Here is a 21965-nt window from a genome sequence, read left to right on the forward strand (position 1 = left end):
TTCCAACTGGAGGTCCTGTTTTGGGAAATGACCTCTCTAGTTGCAACATCAGCCTGGCAAAGATTTGAAGATGTGCTGGTTGGGCCCAGAAGTTACTAATGCTTAAGAACTCAACTGACCCAATGCAGTTTCCAAGCTACTTTCCTGCTGGAGTTTGGCAGCCCTTTGATTCCTCCAAAATTTTGATGCCATTTTTATATTTTATACGGTTGGCTTTGGGTCACTGTGTCCTGAATCTCAAGAAGGGGACATTTCCAGGCCAAGAATTCCAGGGATGAACCCGAGATCTTCTGCAGCCAAATTTCTGCCACTGGAATGATGAATTTAGGGAAACTGCAGGGGTGAGCACACCCCAAGTGCAACAGAGGAACTCACCCTGGGAAAACCATCTTCCATTCAACAGGGGGAAAGAATCCCGTCGTTCTGCTGCTGAAAACACGGGTTTCTCCCAGCCCTACCTGGAAATGCCACTGGGACCTGGGACTTTCTGCGGCGCTCTACCAGTGAGCTACGGCCTGTCCCCACCTCCATCCAGACTGAAGCAGCAGCGATGCAAGAAGGCACAGATTTTGCTCGGGGGCTGCCAGCTGGCAAAGGCATACAGGAGATGGAAACCTTTTTGCTCTTGTTTATAGGCTTAATTACCCGGTTGCACCAACTGGGAGTTCAGAGCGTATGTCCACAACAAGTATTGGCACGGGCCGTGTGGTGCCAGCAACAAGCCAATTGATTCTTCCTCTGGATGCCTTGATGGGAGAAAAGGGGAGCCAGAGGCTCTGGCAGAAGACCAGCTCCATTAAGTGCCTCCTGACCCAGGACTTTTTCTATGCCAGCTGGTCACTGCAAGAGTTACTATTAAAAAGTGGTGCCTGAGCGTGTTTTTCCTCTGCCCTCCCTGTCCCTTCTTCCTTGTGTGCCGTGTATTTTTTCTTTTCCATGACTGTGGGCAGGGACTGTTTTGTTTTAATTGACTGGACACTGGGAGCCTTTCTGGCTGAAGAGCGTTGGGTACAAGTGCTCTAAATGAGAGAGCTGAGAGAAACATTTTCCATGTCTCCGGGTAGAGGGCGACCTTCGAGTCTCCTCTGTGAAAACTTCCTCTCACGTATTGCGAAAAATCCTGACCGCTACCACTGTCATACCGTCCATTTAAGTACTACAATACCCCCGCCACACAGGAAACCTTTGTTCCCTTTACAGAGCTAAAATTCCCAGAGTTCTCTATGTTTTTAGAAGGTTCCTGTTTTTATCTGTAAGCTGGCTTGAGTCCCATCAGGGGAAAAGGAAGGGTATAAATTATTGTTATTATCCTTATTAGGGATGGCTCATTAAACCGCTCTGAGAATTGTAGCTCTGTAATGGTACATCAATCTTCTAAGAACTCCTCAGTTCCCAAACTGACAAACTACAGTTCACAAACTACAGTTCCCAGGATTCTTTGAGAGGAAGTAATGGCTGTTTAAAGCAGAATCATAGTATTTAAATGTATGATACAAAGAACATCTCCCTTCCTCTCAAACATGACTTCCCTGGCAAAGTTACCTGTTTGGGGTGTTTACAGGACGTCGTATAAAATTTCTCTAGGACGGGATTCGGAGTGGCTTTTAACCGCACTTTCTCCTTGACGTTCAAAAGACCTGCTAGCGGAGTTGCCACGTATCTGGGTGGGAGAAGGGAACAACGGAAAGGGAAGAGAGGGGACGAAAGAAAAGAAACACAACGTTAGGATTCTGCAGCAGTTTCCAGGGCCAAAACAGAAACGGCGGTTAAATTTTACGGACTTCTGCAGCAAACCAGGGCTTCCTTTGAGGAAGGTCTAGAGCGCCGAAACCATCAGATACAGGACGAATTACAGTGGTGCCCCGCAAGACGAATGCCTCGCAAGACGGAAAACTCGCTAGACGAAAGAGTTTTCCGTTTTGGAGGTGCTTCGCAAAACAAATTTCCTATGGGCTTGCTTCGCAAGACAACAATGTCTTGCGAGTTCCTGCTGGTTCCCCCCCCCCTTTTTCTAAGCCGCTAAGCCGCTTATCAGCTGATCCGATCAGCAGATAAGCCGCTAAAAGCCGCTAAAAGCGCTAATCCTTCAATGGGCTTGCTTCGCAAGACGAAAAAACCGCTAGACGAAGAGAATCACAGAACAGATTCTTTTCGTCTTGCGAGGCACCACTGTAACGGAGTGATACGGAAGGGGGGGCATGTCTTCTTCACCCCTTCCGCCGGTCACCAGAGGGTCCGAGACGATGACCTCAAGGGCACTCGGCCCTACATGGACCCCTCAGCCCCCACACTGTTACACAAGCACCGATTTTCTTGCTTTTGGTGCCAATCTGCTTAATTTCCCTAGGACTCCATGACACCTTCACTGTCCACCATAATCCCTCAAGCAAGGTGTCACATACACACAGGAAGACCCTAATCCCGTCAAATCACTCTGCCAAGCCTTTCCTCCGGGCAGTGCCAGGTGGCAGACTATGCATACCTGGACCATCGGTCCTTTCATCACCGGTACTCAGGATGTACTTATCTGCGCATAACTCCAGCTCTGCATATTCCCCCCTCCCTCCTCCATATGTTAATCCTGTGTAAACCAACCTCTCCTTAATGTACAGTGGTGCCTCGCAAGACAAAATTAATCCATTCCACGAGTATCTTCGTCTAGCGGTTTTTTCGTCTTGCGAAGCAACCCTATTAGCGGCTTAGCGCTATTAGCGGTTTAGCAGCTGTTAAAGGCTTAGTGACTAAAAGGCTATTAAAGGCTTAGCGGCTTAGAAAAAGGGGGGGGGGGAGACGAAATCTCAAGACTCGCAAGACATTTTCGTCTTGCGAAGCAAGCCCATAGGGAAATTCGTCCTGCGAAGCGCATTGAAAAACGGAAAACCCTTTCGTCTAGCGGGTTTTCCGTCTTGCGAGGCATTCGTCTTGCGGGGCACCACTGTATTCATAATGTAACCTGTGTAACCCAACCTCTCCTTAATGTATTCATGATGTAACTGTGACGATTTTGGCACTGTATCTTGGGACATGGAAGGAAGTTTTAAAAGTTCATGTCACCCCTTCCTCGCTGTTCAATCTCGCCTTGAACCTGTTGCGCAATAAACTTGGATCTTCTGCATCTTGCTCCTGTCTCCGGCTGAGCTCATTTTCCTCCGCAGGGACCCGCGGACTTAGTCCGACGAGCTGGGTGGCAGAGCAGCCTCGCACCCAGATTTTACCGTAACAGGAGGAAGCTGGCTTGAGACAGAGTCCGACCACTGGAGTGCATTCAGCTCAGGACGGTCTGGCAGCCGCTCTCCAGCGGTTCAGACAAAGGGATCGAGCTCAAACTTTTCTGTCTCCGAAGCGGAGGCGCCACCCCTGATCTACGGATCTTCTTTTAAAACAATACTAAGATTCCAGTCCTCATGGTCCTGAACGCAGGACCGATTTAACATTTAACTTGTTGGCAGGCTTCGGGCATGGAGTCTTTTTCCAGTCCAGCCATGCGGGGTTGCTGCAGCCCTCTTCCCAGGAAAAAAGCAAGATTCTAGTCCTCATTGTGCATAAAGGGCTGAACTGAATGCAAAGAGAGGAGGCAGCCTTACACTGCCCTTGGTCCATCTACTCAGTATTTCCTGCACTGACTGGCAGTGTCTCTTTGGGGTTTCAGGCAGGGGGGTGGTATTCACAGCCCCACCTAGGGATGCCAGAAATCGAATCTGGGACTGTCTGCATGCAACGCAAGGAATCGGGGATCCCGGGAGATGCTGGGCCTCACATGAATTCATAGAACTGTAGAGTGGGAAGGGATCCCTGGGGTGATCTAGTCCAACCCCCCCCTCCCTGCAACACAGGAATCTTTGCTAAAGCATCCAGGACAGATGGCCCTCCAACCTCTTCACCCCACATAAACCAACCCGGCCACTTCAGTCTGCAGAACTGCTGCAAGTCCCCCCGAATACTCCCTCTGCGTTTGTAGGAAATCCCATTACACTTCGGAACTCCCTGCCTAAATGTTAGGTAGTTGTTTATTTCCCTGACACATGATGGGAGGGCGTTCCACAGGGTGGGCGCCACCACTGATAAGGCCCTCGGAGCTGGACCTCAGCATCCGGGCAGAACGATGGGGGTGGAGACGCTCCTTCAGGTATACTGGGCCGAGGCCGTTTAGGGCTTGAAAGGTCAGCACCAACACTTTGAATTGTGCTCGGAAACATACTGGGAGCCAATGTAGGTCTTTCAGAACCTGTGTTATGTGGTCTCGGCGGCCGCTCCCAGTCACCAGTCTGGCTGCTGCGTTCTGTAGTTTCCAGGTCACCTTCAAAGGTAGCCCCACGTAGAGCGCATTGCAGTAGTCCAAGTGGGAGATAACTAGAGCATGCACCACTCTGGAGAGACAGTCTGCGGGCAGGCAGGGTCTCAGCCTGCGTACCAGATGGAGCTGGTAAACAGCTGCCCTGGACACAGATTTGACCTGCGCCTCCATGGACAGCTGTGAGTCCAAAATGACTCCCAGGCTGCACACCTGGTCCTTCAGGTGCAATTTTACGAGAGGAATCCAGTAAGGCCATCCTAAACTGAGCCTCTGGAGATCTGCAGTGCTGAAGGGATCTGTTACAAGGGGGTACACAGCCCCCAATATCCCCCCCATCAGCCTGCCCCCCACCCCCCCTTGTTGAGCCTATCCTAGAGCTAAGGGGCAACTCTTCTCATGCTCTCTCCAACATTGCTGCACCGTAAAAAATAACATACACGCAGAGTCCAGCCTCTCAAACAATGCTCCGATTGTCTCCATCCTCTGTGGAGAAGGAGGGGGTGGTGGAATGGTCAACCGTGATAAATAATTGCTCTTTAATTCTCCGGCCTGGCCGTCTCAGGCCTGTCCGCGGGCGCTGCTGACTTCATCCGGATTGCCACCCCCTCCGCAGACAACCGCTGGCAGGTGACACAATGCCACAATTATGCCAAGGGCCCACGGCTGGGTCAAGGCTGATGGCAGAGCCTTGCTGCCCTCTCCCCCTCTTCTCCCGCCGATTTGCCTCCAATTGTTTCCTTAGGACTTGGCACAGGGAGAAAAGCATCTTGCCTTTGCCCCAAAACTCTCCAAGAATCCGCAGCGCCCACGCAGGGCCGACCAAAGCGCGCCACCCTCCTTCCCAGGACGAGCGGTCAAGAGTTTGCAAGGTTGCGGCTTTCCGTGGGGACAGAACAGCCTGGCAGCAGAATCAGACCAGAAAAGGTGCATTGGGTCTGGCTTTCTGTCCTCGTGGCAGCCAAATGCCCCTAAGAAACGAGGAATCCAGATAGACTGCCCCTGGACCTGGAGGTTCCACAAGTGTCTCTCTCTTTTTTTGTTCCAGCCAAATTCACTGGGTACTGACCCTGTGGGGCCAGTCCCCGCCTCTCAGCCTAGCCTACTATGCAGGGGCCTCGCTCCTTGTCCCCTAACCCCTGGTTTACTCCAAATAGGCCATCCTCCTCCTGTGGGACAGAGGGTTACTCACATTTCAAAGAGGTGCCGGATGATGAGGAAGACAAACGCCAGAGGGATGGTGATATACAAGTCGCTGGACTTTGGGGCCACGCAGCCTTCGCTGAATTCGACGTCCGCCCAGGTGAGGTTGGACGGCAACCAGAGCCGGTCCCACCAGAAGTAGTTGCATAATGTCTGGAACATCCTGCGAAAATGAAGAAAACAGAAACAGCGTGAGTGAGGAAAGGCAGTTTCCAGCTGGGAGAGACGACGGGCAGAAGGCTCAGAGCCCATGTTCACACCATGTACAGTGGTACTTCGCATTACAGATACCTATTTAAAGGTAAAGGGACCCCTGACCATTAGGTCCAGTTGTGACAGACTCTGGGGTTGCGGCGCTCATCTCGCTTTATTGGCCGAGGGAGCCGGCGTACAGCTTCTGGGTCATGTGGCCAGCAGGACTAAGCCGCTTCTGGCGAACCAGAGCAGCGCACGGAAACGCCGTTTACCTTCCCGCTGGAGTGATACCTATTTATCTACTTGCACTTTGACGGGCTTTCGAACTGCTAGGTGAGCAGGAGCAGGAACCGTGCAATGGGAGCTCACCCCATCTCGGGGATTCGAACTGCCGACCTTCTGATCGGCAAGTCCTAGGCTCAGTGGTTTAACCCACAGCGCCACCCAGACCCAGAATTAGTACCTCAGGTTAAAGAACAGAAATTGCGCGGCGACAGCAGGAGGCCCCATTAACTAATGTGGTACCTCAGATTAAGAACAGTTTCAGGTTAAGTGGTAACTCGAGGTACCACTGTATTTAAAGCCCTGCGGTACTACTTTAAATGCCCGTGGCTCCCATCCTGCAAAGAATCCCGGGAACTGAAGTTTGGCTAAGGGTGCAGAGCGTTGTTAGGAGGGGAACCCCAAGGCTTCTCTGCTGCAGCTACAATTCCCAGAGCGGTTTATCCATCAATCTCTCTTCACAGGGAGTTCTGGGAACTGTAGTTCAGCAAGAGGGAATAGGTCAGGCACCCCCAAACTCAGCCCTCCAGATGTTTTGAGACTACAGTTCCCATCATCCCTGCCCACTGGTCCTGTTAGCTAGGGATGATGGGAGTTGTAGTCCCAAAACATCTGGAAGAAGAAGAAGAGGAGGAGGAGTTTGGATTTGATATCCCGCTTTATCACTACCCAAAGGAGTCTCAAAGCGGCTAACATTCTCCTTTCCCTTCCTCCCCACAACAAACACTCTGTGAGGTGAGTGGGGCTGAGAGACTTCAGAGAAGTGTGACTGGCCCAAGGTCACCCAGCAGCTGCATGTGGAGGAGCAGGGAATCGAACCCGGTTCCCCAGATTACGAGACTACCGCTCTTAACCACTACACCACACTGGCTCTCTGGAGGGCCGAGTTTGGGGATGCCTGGAATAGGGGGTCTCTCTTCTGACAGCTCTCAGCATCCTTAAAAAACTGTTCAAAGTGTCATCACAGAGCTTTGAATGCATGGTGCCAAAGAAACCAAAGTCAAAATAGTTTCCCCTTTATTTAGACTTTAGAGTGATGTGTTTCTACTACACCAGAGCAAGGAACCATTTACCCCACAGCTCAGGGGCCACACTGACTTGCAGGGGGACCCCCCCCCCGGGGTGACAGTGGGCGGAGCCAGGGCAAAAGTGGGCGGAGCCAGAGACGAAGGTGTTCCCTTTGTCCAGGGGACAACGTCCCAGCCATGCAACTTCAGAGGGTTGCAGCCAATGAGAGCAGACTCAACGGAAACAGCGAAATATTCAACACAACTAACTTTGGTCCATTGATTTCAATGGGTCTGCACAAAGTAGAACTTAGTTGGAAACCAAACAGGGGTTTCTAGGCACACACACCTATATCCAAACAAGCAAGGGGACTCAACATGCCTGAATAATAATAATAATAATAATAATTATTATTATTATTATTATTATTATTATTATTATTATTATTATTTATACCCCACCCATCTGGCTCGGTTTCCCCAGCCACTCTGGGCGGCTTCCAACAAAATATTAAAATACAGTAATGCATCAAACGTTAAAAGCTTCCCTAACAGGGCTGCCTTCAGATGTCTTCTAAAAGTCTGGTAGTTGTTTTTCTCTTTGACACCTGGTGGGAGGGCGTTCCACAGAGCAGTCTAGCTGCCGCATTCTGGATTAGTAGTAGTTTCCGGGTCACCTTCAAAGGTAGCCCCACGTAGAGCGCATTGCAGTAGTCCAAGTGGGAGATAACCAGAGCATGCACCACTCTGGCAAGACAGTCTGTGGGCAGGGAGGGTCTCATCCTGCGTACCAAATGGAGCTGGTAGACAGCTGTCTTGGACACAGAGTTAATAAACATGTGCTGATAAACAGGTGCCCTGATCACAGAATTGACCTGCGCCTCCATGGACAGCTGTGACTCCAGAATGACTCCCAGGCTGCACAACTGGTCCTTCAGGGGCACCGCTACCCCATTCAGGACCAGGGAGTCCCCCATACCCGCCTGTCCCCCCAAAACAGTACTCCTGTCTTGTCAGGATTCAACCTCAATCTGTTAGCCACCATCCATCCTCCAACTGCCTCCAGACACTCACGCAGGACCTTCACCGCCTTCACTGGTTCTGATTTAAAAGAGAGGTAGAGGATACAGACTTCCCAGGTAAAAGTTCTCAAGGTGTGTGCAGGGTTCAATGTGGCCTCCAGTCCTCCCTACCTGGCCCCCAGGACCCTCCCTCTCTGGCCTGCCTTTCAAGTGCTTCTGATTACCGCAAATGTATCCTCAGAACCGTGATGCAAGGAAGTATATAGAAACCTCTGAATTTCCGGGGGCTATTGCCTTTGGCCCCGGCCACCACCACACGCGGCCCCCGCGGAACGTCGTCTGCAAGGAATCTGCCCCTCTGGCTGCAAAAGGTTTCTCCTCCTCGTGCCTTGCACGCCCCAAGTAACTTGCACCTTCAGGAATAACCAGAGTGCCTCTAAGCATATGCAGAGTGCCGTCCGTCTCCAAGAAACGTGACACACACACTCTGCATTTAGGAGGCCGGAGGGGACAGGAACTCTGGGTAAGCTCAACAAATGAATGGCAAGCGGTTCTGTGTTGTTGTTGTTTAGTCGTTTAGTCGTGTCCGCCTCTTCGTGACCCCCTGGACCAGAGCACGCCAGGCACTTCTGTCTTCCACTGCCTCCCGCAGTTTGGCCAAACTCATGCTGGTAGCTTCGAGAACACTGTCCCACCATCTCGTCCTCTGCCGTCCCCTTCTCCTTGTGCCCTCCATCTTTCCCAACATCAGGGTCTTTTCCAGGGAGTCTTCTCTTCTCATGAGGTGGCCAAAGTCTTGGAGCCTCAGCTTCAGGATCTGTCCTTCCAGTGAGCACTCAGGGCTGATTTCCTTCAGAATGGAGAGGTTGGATCTTCTTGCAGTCCATGGGACTCTCCAGAGTCTCCTCCAGCACCAGAATTCAAAAGCATCAATTCTTCGGCGATCAGCCTTCTTGATGGTCCAGCTCTCACTTCCATACATCACTACTGGGAAAACCATAGCTTTTACTATACGGACCTTTGTTGGCAAGGTGATGTCTCTGCTTTTTAAGATGCTGTCTAGGTTTGTCATTGCTTTCCTCCCAAAAAGCAGGCGTCTCTTAATTTCGTGGCTGCTGTCACCATCTGCAGTGATCATGGAGGCCAAGAAAGTAAAATCTCTCACTGCCTCCATTTCTTCCCCTTCTATTTGCCAGGAGGTGATGGGACCAGTGGCCACGATCTTCGTTTTTTTTGATGTTGAGCTTCAGACCATATTTTGCGCTCTCCTCTTTCACCCTCATTAAAAGGTTCTTTTATTCCTCCTCACTTTCTGCCATCAAGGTGGTGTCATCTGCATATCTGAGGTTGTTGATATTTCTTCCGGCAATTCTGGAAGCAGTCCTGTAGGAAGAGCTAACGTGGGGGGGGGGGGGAGTGCCAGGAACCCACAAGCAGGACCCCAGGAAAAGAGAAGGGGGTGGCTAGGTCAATGTGCCCTTTTGATTTCCCTCTGCCAATCTCGTTAGAATAAACAAACACTCTTGGCAGCCAGTGTTGGAAATTGGCCAGGCACGTTTTGCAGCTGGCGCAGTTCCACTTGCGCCCACTTGGAAATCTCTGGGTGCCAAGCTGGCGAGTGGCATCTCCACCCGGCTGGCTCCTCCAGCCTTCCTCAGCAGGTAAGGAGAACATCTATTGCTTTCACATCCCAGCTTTTTCTACATGGTTCAGCCCTGCTCCTTGGTTAATCCCTACGACGACCCTGTGAGGTAGGTCTCGCCAGAGTGGCGCATGCTCTGGTTATCTCTCACTTGGACTACTGCAATGCGCTCCACGTGGGGCTACCTTTGAAGGTGACCCGGAAGCTGCAACTACAGTCATACCTCGGGTTACAGACGCTTTTGGTTGCGTTTTTTCAGGTTACGGACGCGCCGAAACCTGGAAGTACTGGAATGGGTTACTTCCGGGTTTCGGTGGCCGTGCCTGCACAGAAGCGCTAAACCACGCTTTGCGCATGCGCAGAAGTGTCTAATTGCAACCCGCACGTGCACAGACGTGCTGCTCCTGGTTGCAAACGCTGCAGGTTGCAAATGTGCATCCCACGTGGATCACGTTCACAACCTGAGCGTCCATGGTAATCCAGAATGCGGCAGCTTAGACTGGTGACTGGGAGCGGCCGCCGAGACCACATATCACTGGTCCTGAAAGACCTACATTGGCTCCCAGTACATTTCCGAGCACAATTCAAAGTGTTGGTGCTGACCTTAAAGCCCTAAACGGCCTCGGTCCTGTATACCTGAAGGAGCGTCTCCACCCCCATCGTTCTGCCTGGACACTGAGGTCCAGCGCCGAGGGCCTTCTGGCGGTTCCCTCCCTGCGAGAAGTGAGGCTACAGGAATCAGGCAGAGGGCCTTCTCGGTGGCGGCGCCTGACCTGTGGAACGCCCTCCCATCAGATGTCAAGGAAATAAACAACTATCTGACTTTTAGAAGACATCTGAAGGCAGCCCTGTTTAGGAAAGTTTTTAATGTTGATGTTTTATCGTGTTTTTAATATACTGTTGGGAGCCGCCCAGAGTGGCTGGGAACGCCCGGCCAAACGGGCAGGGTATAAGTAATTAAACTGTTGTTGGTTATTGTTAAAGAGGCTGAGACTGATACAAAGGTCACCCAGTGAACTTCATGGCGGAGTGGGGATTCGAATCCGGACCTCCCAGGTTCTGGTCTGATGCTGTAACTGCTGCACCACCCTGGCTTCCTAGAGTACTACTGCTCTATAAATTAAGGAGGCAAATAATACTGGGGAAAGCAAAATGTCACTTAGAGAAGGAGATGGGAATATTTTTTCCTGGAAGCTTGAATTGATTTTGGTTCTGGATTGATTTATTTGACGCTTTAATGTGTTGTAAACTGCTTTGATATTTGTTCTTCAAAATGTAAAGTGGTATAGAAATTTTCACCATCACCCCACCGGGAGAGGAGGTGAACCCGGAGCTTAGAGATTCCTTCGTGACTGGATTATAGATCTGAGTTTCGAACATGGTTGGCAACACCTCAGAAGTCTGTTACAAGTTGTTTGCCTTGCAGAAGAGTAAATGAAGGCAAGGCCAGACAAGATAAGAGAATGAGAACATAAGGAAACAGAGAACTAATGATTAAGAAAAAAACCCGGTGCCAAAATTACAATGGAGAGGGATACACCATCTCCCCGCAGACAGATCGATGGCACTGCCAGCCCACACAGGACCGGTCTGGAGCAGCTCAGGCAGAATTTGACCCCGTTCAACCGTCCCAAAAAACCTGGACTTTTTTGCCAACTGGGTCAAGATGTAATTTTGTCCCAGTTGCTGAACTTCGCAGAGTTTGGCAAGGGCAAAACCGAGAACGACAGCAGGAGACTCTTAGCGTTGTGGGTTCGAGAGCCCCACTTGGGGCAAAAGATCCCTGCGCTAAAGGGGGTTGGGCTAGATGACCCTGAGGGTCCCAATTCTACGGTTCTCTGACATGAAATGCATCGTTGAGAGGGCAGGGGAAAGAGAGACAAGAGATAGCTGGTGGTCAGGGGAACATCTGAAAAAATGACTTCGCGCCGAATCAATAAAACATTGAATATGAAGCCCCCGACGTGGTACGATTTGCTGCCACAAGTCGGGGCAAGATTCGAGAGGTTTGCGAGGCAAAGGCTTTTTAAAAAGTTAATATGGAGGCCAAATGGCCAAGATATGGAGAAATTTTGGAACAAGAAGGAGATAGATGGAAATTGCAAAGTTTTGAAAAACTAAAAGAGAAAGTGAGAGATTGGTTTCATTATTGTCAAATATTGGAAGTGTTTAAAACAGATAGAAAAATTGGCTTCCAGGTGGAAAAATCAAAATTAGAGACAGAGTTGCTAGAACCCAGCACTAAGAATTTGTCAAGAATGTATAGCTTGCTGTTGGAATGGAATACACAAGATGAAGTGGTTAAGTCTGCAATGATTAAGCGGGCACAGGATATTGGTCACAATATTTTGTTTGCTGACTGGGAAAGGTTGTGGACCACAGGTATGAAATTCACGGCGTGTAATGCCTTAAGAGAGAACATTATGAAAATGATATACAGGTGGTACATGACCCCAGTCAAGCTTGCAAAAATTTATCACTTGCCTGACAATAAATGTTGGAAATGTAAGGAAATTGAAGGAACATTCTTTCACCTTTGGTGGACGTGCCCAAAGATCAAGGCTTTCTGGGAAACGATCTATAATGAATTGAAAAAGGTACTTAGGTACACTTTCCTTAAAAAGCCAGAGGCCTTCCTCCTGGGCATTGTCGGCCAATTGGTGTTAAAGAAGGACAGAACTTTTTTCATGTATGCTACAACAGCAGCAAGAATACTCATCGCAAAGTACTGGAAGACGCAAGAATTACCCACCGTGGAAGAATGGCAACTGAAGGTGATAGACTATATGGGACTGGCGGAAATGACGCGCAGAATCCGTGACCAGGGAAGAGATACAGCACAGGAAGATTGGAAGAAATTCAAAGAGTATTTAAAGAAATATTGTAAAATTAACGAAGGTTAGGAAAATGCTGGATTGGTTATTAAGGGGTTAAAAGCGGCAAGGGATAAAGAAAACAATTTTCTTTTTCTTTTTTTTTAAAAAAAATTAAGTTAAAACCAGGGTAAGGATTTGCTGACAATTGAATTTGAAATTGGAATACAGAAAGGGAAGGTACGAGGAAGTCGTGAAAGTAAGTTAAAAGAAAGTAAACTCTGGAGGTATACATGTTTTGTTTTTCCTTTTGTTTATATGTGTGTGTATTTGTTAGTATGTTATTGTTATGGTGTTGTTATTGTTGTTGTTATTGTATTGTGGTGACTTGTTAAAACTTCAATAAAAATTTAATTAAAAAAAAAAGATTCGAGAGGTTTGCGGTGATGCCAATTTGGGAAAGGAAAGTCTGCCCGGACACGGGTGCTAGTCCCAATTGCCCCCATCTGAAGAAAGGGGCCAGCGTTTGGGACCTTTTTGAGGTTTGGAGAGCAGACAAGGAAGACGCAACATGATAGGAAACAGGCAGAGAGGAGATTTTCCTCCCTCTCTCACGACACCGGGACTCGCGGACATCGAAGGATGCAAAAGGTTGGAAGGTTTGGGGCAGATAAAAGGAAGGACTGATTCACACAGAACAGAGATGAACTGCAGAACTCCCTGCCACAGGGAGGCAGGCAGGGCATAAAGGTAAGGGTAAAGGGACCCCTGACCGTTAGGCCCAGCAGTGGCCAACTCTGGAGTTGTGGCGCTCATCTCGCTTTATTGGCCGAGGGAGCCGGCGTACAGCTTCCGGGTCATGTGGCCAGCAGGACTAAGCCGCTTCTGGCGAACCAGAGCAGCGCACGGAAATGCCATTTACCTTCCCGCCGGAGTGGTACCTATTTATCTACTTGGACTTTGACGTACTTTTGAACTGCCAGGTTGGAAGGAGCAGGGACCGAGCAACCTTCTGATCGGCAAGTCCTAGGCTCTGTGGTTTAACCCACAGCGAGGACTGTGCAAATGAGTAGCTATTGGCGGCAGCAATGAGAACAGGATCCTGGCCTGATCCAGCTGAGCTCTTCTCACGTTCTGGCCCGCGTAGGACCAGTCTGGATAGTTGGCCTTGGTGAAGACTTGACATATTCATCCTCAAAAAAGTTTTTGATTTGAGTTTCTACTGAAATGAGGCTGCATTTTAATGTAGTTTAATCTTGTTTTTAAGTTGTATTTTATTTTCTTGGTTTTTTTTAGTGTTTATATTATTAACTTGTAAGATATGGATTTGTTTTGTCTTTTTTAGTTGTTGTTGCTCTTTTAGTTTTTCGAATGTTGGTTTTTGTGTGTTGTATATTGTTATTTTTCGATATTTTTTGTGTTGTTGTGTGGAAAATACTAATAAAATGTATTTAATAATAATAATAATAATAATAATAATAATAATAATAATAATAATTAATAAAAGTTGTATTTTAATCAATTGTTTTATACCTGGTGTTAGCCGCCCTGAGCCCAGTCTTGGCTGGGGAGGGCGGGGTATAAATAAAATTTATTATTATTATTATTATTATTATTATTATTATTTGGGGCATTTGGCCACAGCGAGAGCAGGCGGCCGGAGCAGGTGGACAACTGACCCGCTCCAGCTAAAAGGGCTCTTTGTATATATATTTTGTTAAAGCAGCCCATTCCAAGCAGGAAAGCAGAGGATATAAACCGGAATTAACTGCATATCCACCGGGTCTGTGTGCATGTGCGTGAGGGAGGCAGAGATTGCAAGAGGACAGAAGATGGGAGTTTGCCCAATCTCTCTTCCCACATGACGGGCAAAGGTCACAGTCAGTGGACTCTGCTCCTCTTCGGCTGCAACGTGATGCACACTTAAGCAGAATGGGAATTTATTAACACCGAGCATTTATTAACACACGCCCAGAGATTAACAGGCATGTCCTTACGACATCCACACAAGGCGTATTACAGCCAGGCTGCAGCCAGGGCCGGTTTGCCCAGGGCAAAGGTGGGGCTTCAAGTCTCCTCTCTTGAGGACTAGCCACTTGCAGGCTCTCTCTTAACACGGGAGCCCCGCCAGGAATGGTCGATCTCGTGCGCAAGTCCTTCCGCAGGGCCTGTGAGACAGAGCTGTTCCGCCTGGCTTTCAATTTGAACTTAGCCTGATCTTTTATTTCCCTTCCTTCCCTCACTCTCCCCTTTTTATGAAGATTACCCGCTTTGGGATCCCACAGCTAATTCTCCCCGGTCTCCTCGCTGGCCCAAATAGGACTATTTAGCCAGCTAGCCCTGGTGATCATCTATGTTTATTGGATGGATTTCCCCCCTAAATTGATTTTTGAATTCTGAATTTATTGTTATTCACGTTTTATACTGTATTTTACACTGTTTTTTGTTGCATCAATTAAGTGTTTTAAATTTGTTGTTAGCTGCCCTGAGCCCGGTTTTTGAACTGGGAAGGGTGGGGTAACTGTGCCCCTGAAGGACCAGATGCACAGCCTGGGAGTCATTCTGGACTCACAGCTGTCCATGGAGGCGCAGGCCAATTCTGTGTCCAGGGCAGCTGTTTATCTGCTCCATCTGGTATGCAGGATGAGACCCTATCTGCCCATGGACTGTCTTGCCAGAGTGGTGCATGCTCTGGTTATCTCCCACTTGGACTACAGTGGTACCTCGCAAGACGAATGCCTCGCAAGACGAAAAACGCGCAAGACGAAAGAGTTTTCCGTTTTTTGAGTCGTTCCGCAAGACGAATTTCCCCATGGGCTTGCTTCGCAAGACGAAACGTCTTGCGAGTTCTTGCGAGTTTGTTTCCTTTTTCTTAAAGCCGCTAAGCCGTTAATAGCCGCTAAGCCGCTAAGCCGCTAATAGCCGTGCTTCGCAAGACGAAAAAACCGCAAGACGAAGAGACTCGCGGAACGGATTAATTTCGTCTTGCGAGGCACCACTGTACTGCAATGCGCTCTATGTGGGGCTACCTTTGAAGGTGACCCAGAAACTACAACTAATCCAAAATGCGGCAGCTAGACTGGGGACTGGGAGTGGCCGCCGAGACCACATAACACCGGTCTTGAAAGACCTACATTGGCTCCCAGTACGTTTTTGAGCACAATTCAAAGTGTTGGTGCTGACCTTTAAAGCCCTAAACGGCCTCAGTCCTGTATACCTGAAGGAGCGTCTCCACCCCCATCGTCCAGCCCGGACACTGAGGTCCAGCTCCGAGGGCCTTCTGCCGGTTCCCTCATTGCGAGAAGCAAAGCTACAGGGAACCAGACAGGGGGCCTTCTTGGTAGTGGCGCCCACCCTGTGGAACGCCCTCCCACCGGATGGCAAAGAGAAGAACAACTACCAGACTTTTAGAAGACATCTGAAGGCAGCCCTGTTTAGGGAAGCTTTTAATGTTTAATAGGTTATTGTATTTTAGTGTTCTGTTGGAAGCCGCCCAGAGTGGCTGGGGAAACCCAGCCAGATGGGCAGGGTAAAAATAATAAATTTATTATTATTATTATTATCACCACCACTACCGGTCTGGCAAGAACATCAGAAAATCCGTGTAGCTGGGCAGGCCAATGGCCCATCTTGCCCCACATCCAGCCAAACGCTTCAAAGAATGTCGGAATCAAGGTAGACTGCCACTGCGCCTGGAAGCTCCGTAAGGATATCAGAAGAGGGCAGGGCTGGGAGAGAGTGGCGCCGACTCCATTGGGCGTTTGGGGTTTTATAGCTACAACCAGACCAAGAGACTGGAAATGCAAGCCTTCTTATTTGCAGGAGGCCGCGTCTTGTTTTCACAAGCGTGCAACCCAGCACCGTTCAGAAGGAAATTAAGATTAAGGGAGGATTAAGGAGCAGCTCAAACAATTTTCTACCCGGGGCTAGACGACACTTTGCACATCTTTGCGCTGCCGGGTGAGAAATTCCGCCACCAGATCTCTTCCCAGGAGCCAGGAAGGAATCTCAGAAGGCTCTGTGGGTGGGGAGTTCACAGCTGGTCCAGTCTCTGGCTGGCAGCCAGCCCTTCCCAACCGAGATGACTCTGTAGAGGGGTGAGGCCTCTCGTAAACGCTGCTTTCTAGCCTCTGAGCCACATCTCCAACCTGTTTGATGTCCAGGCAACACCTTGTCATAGGAACAGGGGTGCAAACTGCTGCCTGATGCCACGCCCAGTGTCCGCTCCATCAAACTTAATATTGTCTGCACTGCCCGGCAGAGGCTCTCTGGGCTTTCTGGCAAGGGACATCCCCTAAACGATGTCTTTATTATTACTATTCATTAAATTTGTATACCACCCTACAGCCACAGGTCTCGGGGCAGTTCACAACATAAAATGATATAGCTTCTCTGCTACTAATTAAGTAAGATATTAGTCCTCATGCCTGTTGTCTTTGTCCATGGAGTTTGTCCAAGACGCCTGCTTCTTGGAAGAAGAGCAATGACAAACCTAGACAGCATCTTAAAAAGCAGAGACATCACCTTGCCAACAAAGGTCCATATAGTTAAAGCTATGGTTTTCCCAGTCGTGATGTATGGAAGTGAGAGCTGGACCATAAAGAAGGCTGATTGCCGAAGAATGGATGCTTTTGAATTCTGGTGCTGGAGGAGACTCTGGAGAGTCCCATGGACTGCAAGAAGATCAAACCTCTTCATTCTGAAGGAAATCAGCCCTGAGTGCTCACTGGAAGGACAGATCCTGAAGCTGAGGCTCCAAGGCTTTGGTCACCTCATGAGAAGAGAAGACTCCCTGGAAAAGACCCTGGGAAAGATGGAGGGCACAAGGAGAAGGGGACGACAGAGGACGAGATGGTGGGACAGTGTTCTCGAAGCTACCAGCATGAGTTTGACCAAACTGCGGGAGGCAGTGGAGGACAGGAGTGCCTGGCGTGCTCTGGTCCAGGGGGTCACAAAGAGTCGGACATGACTAAATGACTAAACAATAACAACAACACATGCAAAGCAGAGGAGCTATTGGCTCATCCCCAATAGATAAAGGAAGATTCTAGTCCTCAAGGTTTTGAACATGTGATAGGAATTTTGAGGTCTTAGATATATGGCAATGTTCATAACCGCACGTACACAGATCAGCACAGGAAGAGCGACCTGAAGCCATTTTTATTCCTAAACTGAGCAAATGTTTTCTCTGCAAGGTCAAAGTGGAAAAGCCTCCCCATTGTCTTTTCCTTCACAAATCCTGTCTTAAGCGTATGTCTGTGTTTGAATAAGGTGTGAGCCTCTGACCTGGCCCAGGAACTAAGTATTTATCATTACAAAAGACTGGCCAGGCTACCCAAGCAATCCAATCAAGTAACCTGCCAGACAGGAGATAAACAACATTCAAATTTCTGTTTTAGACCGCCTTTTCTGTGATGTATGTATGATGTATCTGGGGGTGGTCTTAGGTTACACCCCTTCTGTGATGTATGTATGATGTTTCTGAGGGTGGTCTTGATTTATAGGGTGGCAATTTCAAAAGTCTTTATAAGGCCTTGCACACCATTGTTCTGGGTCCTCCTCCTATAATAATAATAATAATAATAATAATAATAAATTAATTATTTGTACCCGCCCTTTCCGGTTCAGAAAACCGGGCTGAGGGCGGCTGACAACAAATTGAAAACATTTAACTGATGCAACAAAATACCAGCATAAAATACAGTATAAAACATGAATAACAATAAATTCAGAATTAAAAAATCAATTTAGGGGGGAAATCCATCCAATAAACATTAGATGATCACCAGGGCTGGCTGGCTAAATGAGTCCTATTTGGGCCAGCAAGGAGGCCAGTGTGTTGTATTCCACCATCTGTAACTGGCATGATTATGGGGCATCGATGGTGGATGTCTGGTGGAAGGTCCAGACATCCTTCCGCTTTTATGAGCTGCGATGATTCCCCAATCAAAGTTAAACTGCGGAACTTTTCACCAACTTGAGTGGCGTTAAAAGAGGATTTGACAGGCTCACGGAGGGGGATAAAGCAATTGGTGGCCAACAAAAATCACCTTGCCAACAAAGGTCCGTATAGTGAAAGCTCTGGTTTTCCCAGTAGTGATGGGTGCAAGTGAGAGCTGGACCATAAAGAAGGCTGATCGCCAAAGAATGGATGCTTTTGAATTCTGGTGCTGGAGGAGACTCTTGAGAGTCCCATTGACTGCAAGAAGATCAAACCTATCAATTCTGAAGGAAATCAGCCCTGAGTGCTCACTGGAAGGACAGATCCTGAAGCTGAGGCTCCAAGACTTTGGCCACCTCATGAGAAGAGAAGACTCCCTGGAAAAGACCCTGATGTTGGGGAAGATGGAGGGCGCAAGGAGAAGGGGACAGCAGAGGACGAGATGGTGGGACAGTGTTCTTGAAGCTACCAGCATGAGTTTGACCAAACTGTGGGAGGCAGTGGAAGACAGGAGTGCCTGGCGTGCTCTGGTCCATGGAGTCACGAAGAGTTGGACACGACTAAATGACGAAACAACAACAAGAACAAAAGTGCCATGGCTGTTTTCTGCCTGCCTTCACGGCGGGAGGCAGTAATGCCTTTGAGCAGTTGCTGGACCAGCGGTTCTCAACCTGTGGGTCCCCAGATGTTGTTGGACTACAACTCCCATCATCCCTGAGCTCTGGCCTTGATAGCTAGGGGTGATGGGATTTATAGTCCAACAACATCTGGAGACCCACAGGCGGAGAAAGGCTTCTGGAGACTATTGTTCCGGTGGAACCTCCAGGCCCAGAGGCAGTCTACCTTCATTCCCAGGTCCTTTGGGGCATCTCACCTGCTTCAGGTAGAGGGCTGCTCTCCATCTTTTTAAAACGGCCTGTCCCTGCGGCCTAATCCTCCAGCCCTCAGAGTCCTGGAGGAAGAACTCCTTCCACCTGCCTTGCTCTACTCTCTAGTCTCTGCTTCTCAATGCATATTGTATTGTTTTATATACTGTGGCTTGCTGTGGTTTTATTGATTATAGTTTAGATATTATTTATTGTAACTGTTGAGTGGATTTCTGTTTAACTTTTATATGTTGCTATTATTATTTTATACTATTTTAATGATTGCTGAATGTTACATTTGGATGTAGGTTGCCTATTTTAAAGTTACGTTTTATTATCACATTTTTGTACAGTGGTACCTCGGGTTAAGTACTTAATTCGTTCCAGAGGTCCGTTCTTAACCTGAAACTGTTCTTAACATGAAACAGCACTTTAGCTAATGGGGCCTCAGAGCACGATTTCTGTTCTCATCCTGAAGCAAAGTTCTTAACCCGAGGTAATATTTCTGGGTTAGCGGAGTCTGTAACCTGAAGCGTATGTAACCCGAGGTACCACTGTATTGCATTAGATTGTTACAAGATGTACAGTGGTACCTCTGGATACGAACAGGATTCATTCCAGAGCTCCGTTCGCATCCTGAAGCAAACGCAACCCTCATCCGCGCAGGTTCCGATTCACCGCTTCCGCGCATGACGTCATTTTGAGTGTCTGCACATGCGCGAGCGTCTGCGCGCTCCGTTGCAGAGTGCAACCTGAAAATGCTTACCCTGAAGTGACTTCAACCCAAGGTATGAACTGTATATTTTTTGTTTCTTCAGCTTGTAAACCGCCTTGAGTATTGTAAGATAGGAAGACGGTATACAAATTAAAATTTATGATGATGAATCCTGCAGCCACGCTCTTCTGATATTAGCTTAAATGATACTGTGTTATGCCTATCTGGAGGGGTTCTTATAAAAGTGTAACAAGGGTAAATTTATTTCTTTTTTAAAAAAACAGCCCACAACATTTGGGGAATGCAAACTTACAGGATTTCAGCAATGAGCTATGCACAGACGAAGGAGCATGTCTCCCCAAAAACTTTTGTAGGTTGAAGCAGTATCAAAATAATAATATTAATAATAATAATTTATTATTCATACCCCGCTCATCTGGCTGGGTTTCCCCAGCCACTCTGGGCGGCTTTCAACAAAATATTAAAATACAGTAATGCATCAAACATTAAAAGCTTCCCTAAACCACCCTGATGCCATCCAGAGTCCAGTGGTACCTCGGGTTAAGTGCTTAATTCGTTCCAGAGGTTCGTTCTTAACCTGAAACTGTTCTTAATCTGAAGCACCACTTTAGCTAATGGGGCCTCCCGCTGCTGCCGCGCCGCCGGATCCTGATTTCTGTTCTTATCCTGAAGCTAAGTTCTTAACCTGAAGCACTATTTCTGGGTTAGCAGAGTCTGTAACCTGAAGCATATGTAACCTGAAGCTTATGTAACCCGAGGTACCACTGTAATATGCTGCTTTTTGTTTTCTGTGTTAAGAAAATCTCCGGCTTCTGACAAGAGTCCAGTTTAGCAGGTTTCAATATTTGCAACCCCCCCCCCCAAAAAACCAACGGCACTAAAATGCGTTTTTCAAATGCAGCAAGCCACAGCAAGAGAGAGCGTCTCAGGCCGAGAGAGGCGGAATAATAATAATTATTATTTTTATTCCAGCAAAACAAAATCCTAGCTGCAGACAAAGCCAGGCTAACACACAATTTAGCACAGTGTCCCTGTTTAAACAATGTCACTGTTTACAAAGAAGGACCACTTGTTTCCTAGAACTAAGCTCTTGACAAATTAACTGTCCCCATTTGCCCTCTGGAGAGAGGGATATCTTTTAATTTGTTATTTCATTTTATAATGTTTAAACAGACTTGCGTCCCCCAGGGCCTCTGGGAGCCAAATCGCAGAGCCGAGGGCGATAAAGCATTATTATTTTTTTGCGCACGGTCGCAAAGAACGCCGGCGAATTTGATACCCGCATCCAGCCTGTCTAGATAGGAAAAGGTTCCTGTGCGCAGTGGAACATTCCCCAAAATGACCCAGGCATGAAAGGAAAGCAGGGAGGGGAGGGGAGAGGGAAGAAAAAGACGCTCCGTTTTATCAGACATTCCCCTACTTCAGAAACTAGGGCAGGATTGTCTACTGTTCGGGAAATAAAGAGAGGAAGATTAAAGGCACAGATAGTTTTGCTGACCGACTTTGGACAAAAAAGCAGGCTGTTTCTCCCCAACCGATTTGGCACTAAGTTGCCAGAAAAACAAAAGCAGCTCAATTTTATGATGGGCTCCTTAATGCAAGCGGACTTTTAAAGGTGCACTATTTGAATTTCTGAGCCAATTCCCTTCCCACTCACTCAGAATAGTTCTGTCCGCCAATGCAAGACACAGACGAGAGATAGCACAAACCAGGGTGGATAAAAACCAATGGTTTTTTAAAATATATATTTAAAACTCAGATTTTTAAAAATAAAATTGGATTTTTAAAAATAAATTTCGGAGGATAGTTTTCTATTTAAGTTACATGATAGCCCAAAGGCTATTCATCAGGAAATAAGGATTTGTTTTTAAGTTCTTCATGTGTGCTAAAACTCAGTCTAAGTTGTTTTTAATTGTTTCACCACATCGGTTAATAAACATGGATACATATGCTATAATGTTATTGTT

The 21965-nt window shown here is 48.0% G+C and overlaps 2 protein-coding genes across 5 annotated transcripts in view; both read right to left on the reverse strand.

The window, feature by feature from the left end:
* Positions 1-21965, reverse strand: part of HORMAD1 (HORMA domain containing 1) — a 578262-nt gene that overhangs the window by 141166 nt on the left and 415131 nt on the right. The window lies entirely within an intron of this gene.
* CERS2 (ceramide synthase 2) overlaps positions 1-21965 on the reverse strand; it is a 162364-nt gene that overhangs the window by 10655 nt on the left and 129744 nt on the right. For all 4 annotated transcript variants that reach the window (XM_083477283.1, XM_083477280.1, XM_083477281.1 and 1 more), the window contains exons 2-3: positions 5484-5657; positions 1543-1660 (exon numbers count right to left, since the gene is read on the reverse strand). In XM_083477283.1, the coding sequence (XP_083333409.1) occupies positions 1543-1660; positions 5484-5656 (291 nt within the window). In that variant the 5' untranslated portion in view covers position 5657. The remainder of the gene's footprint in view (positions 1-1542; positions 1661-5483; positions 5658-21965) is intronic.

The sequence above is a fragment of the Podarcis liolepis genome (assembly GCF_965112155.1).
Source record: "Podarcis liolepis genome assembly, chromosome: 15".
Lineage (NCBI taxonomy): Eukaryota > Metazoa > Chordata > Lepidosauria > Squamata > Lacertidae > Podarcis > Podarcis liolepis.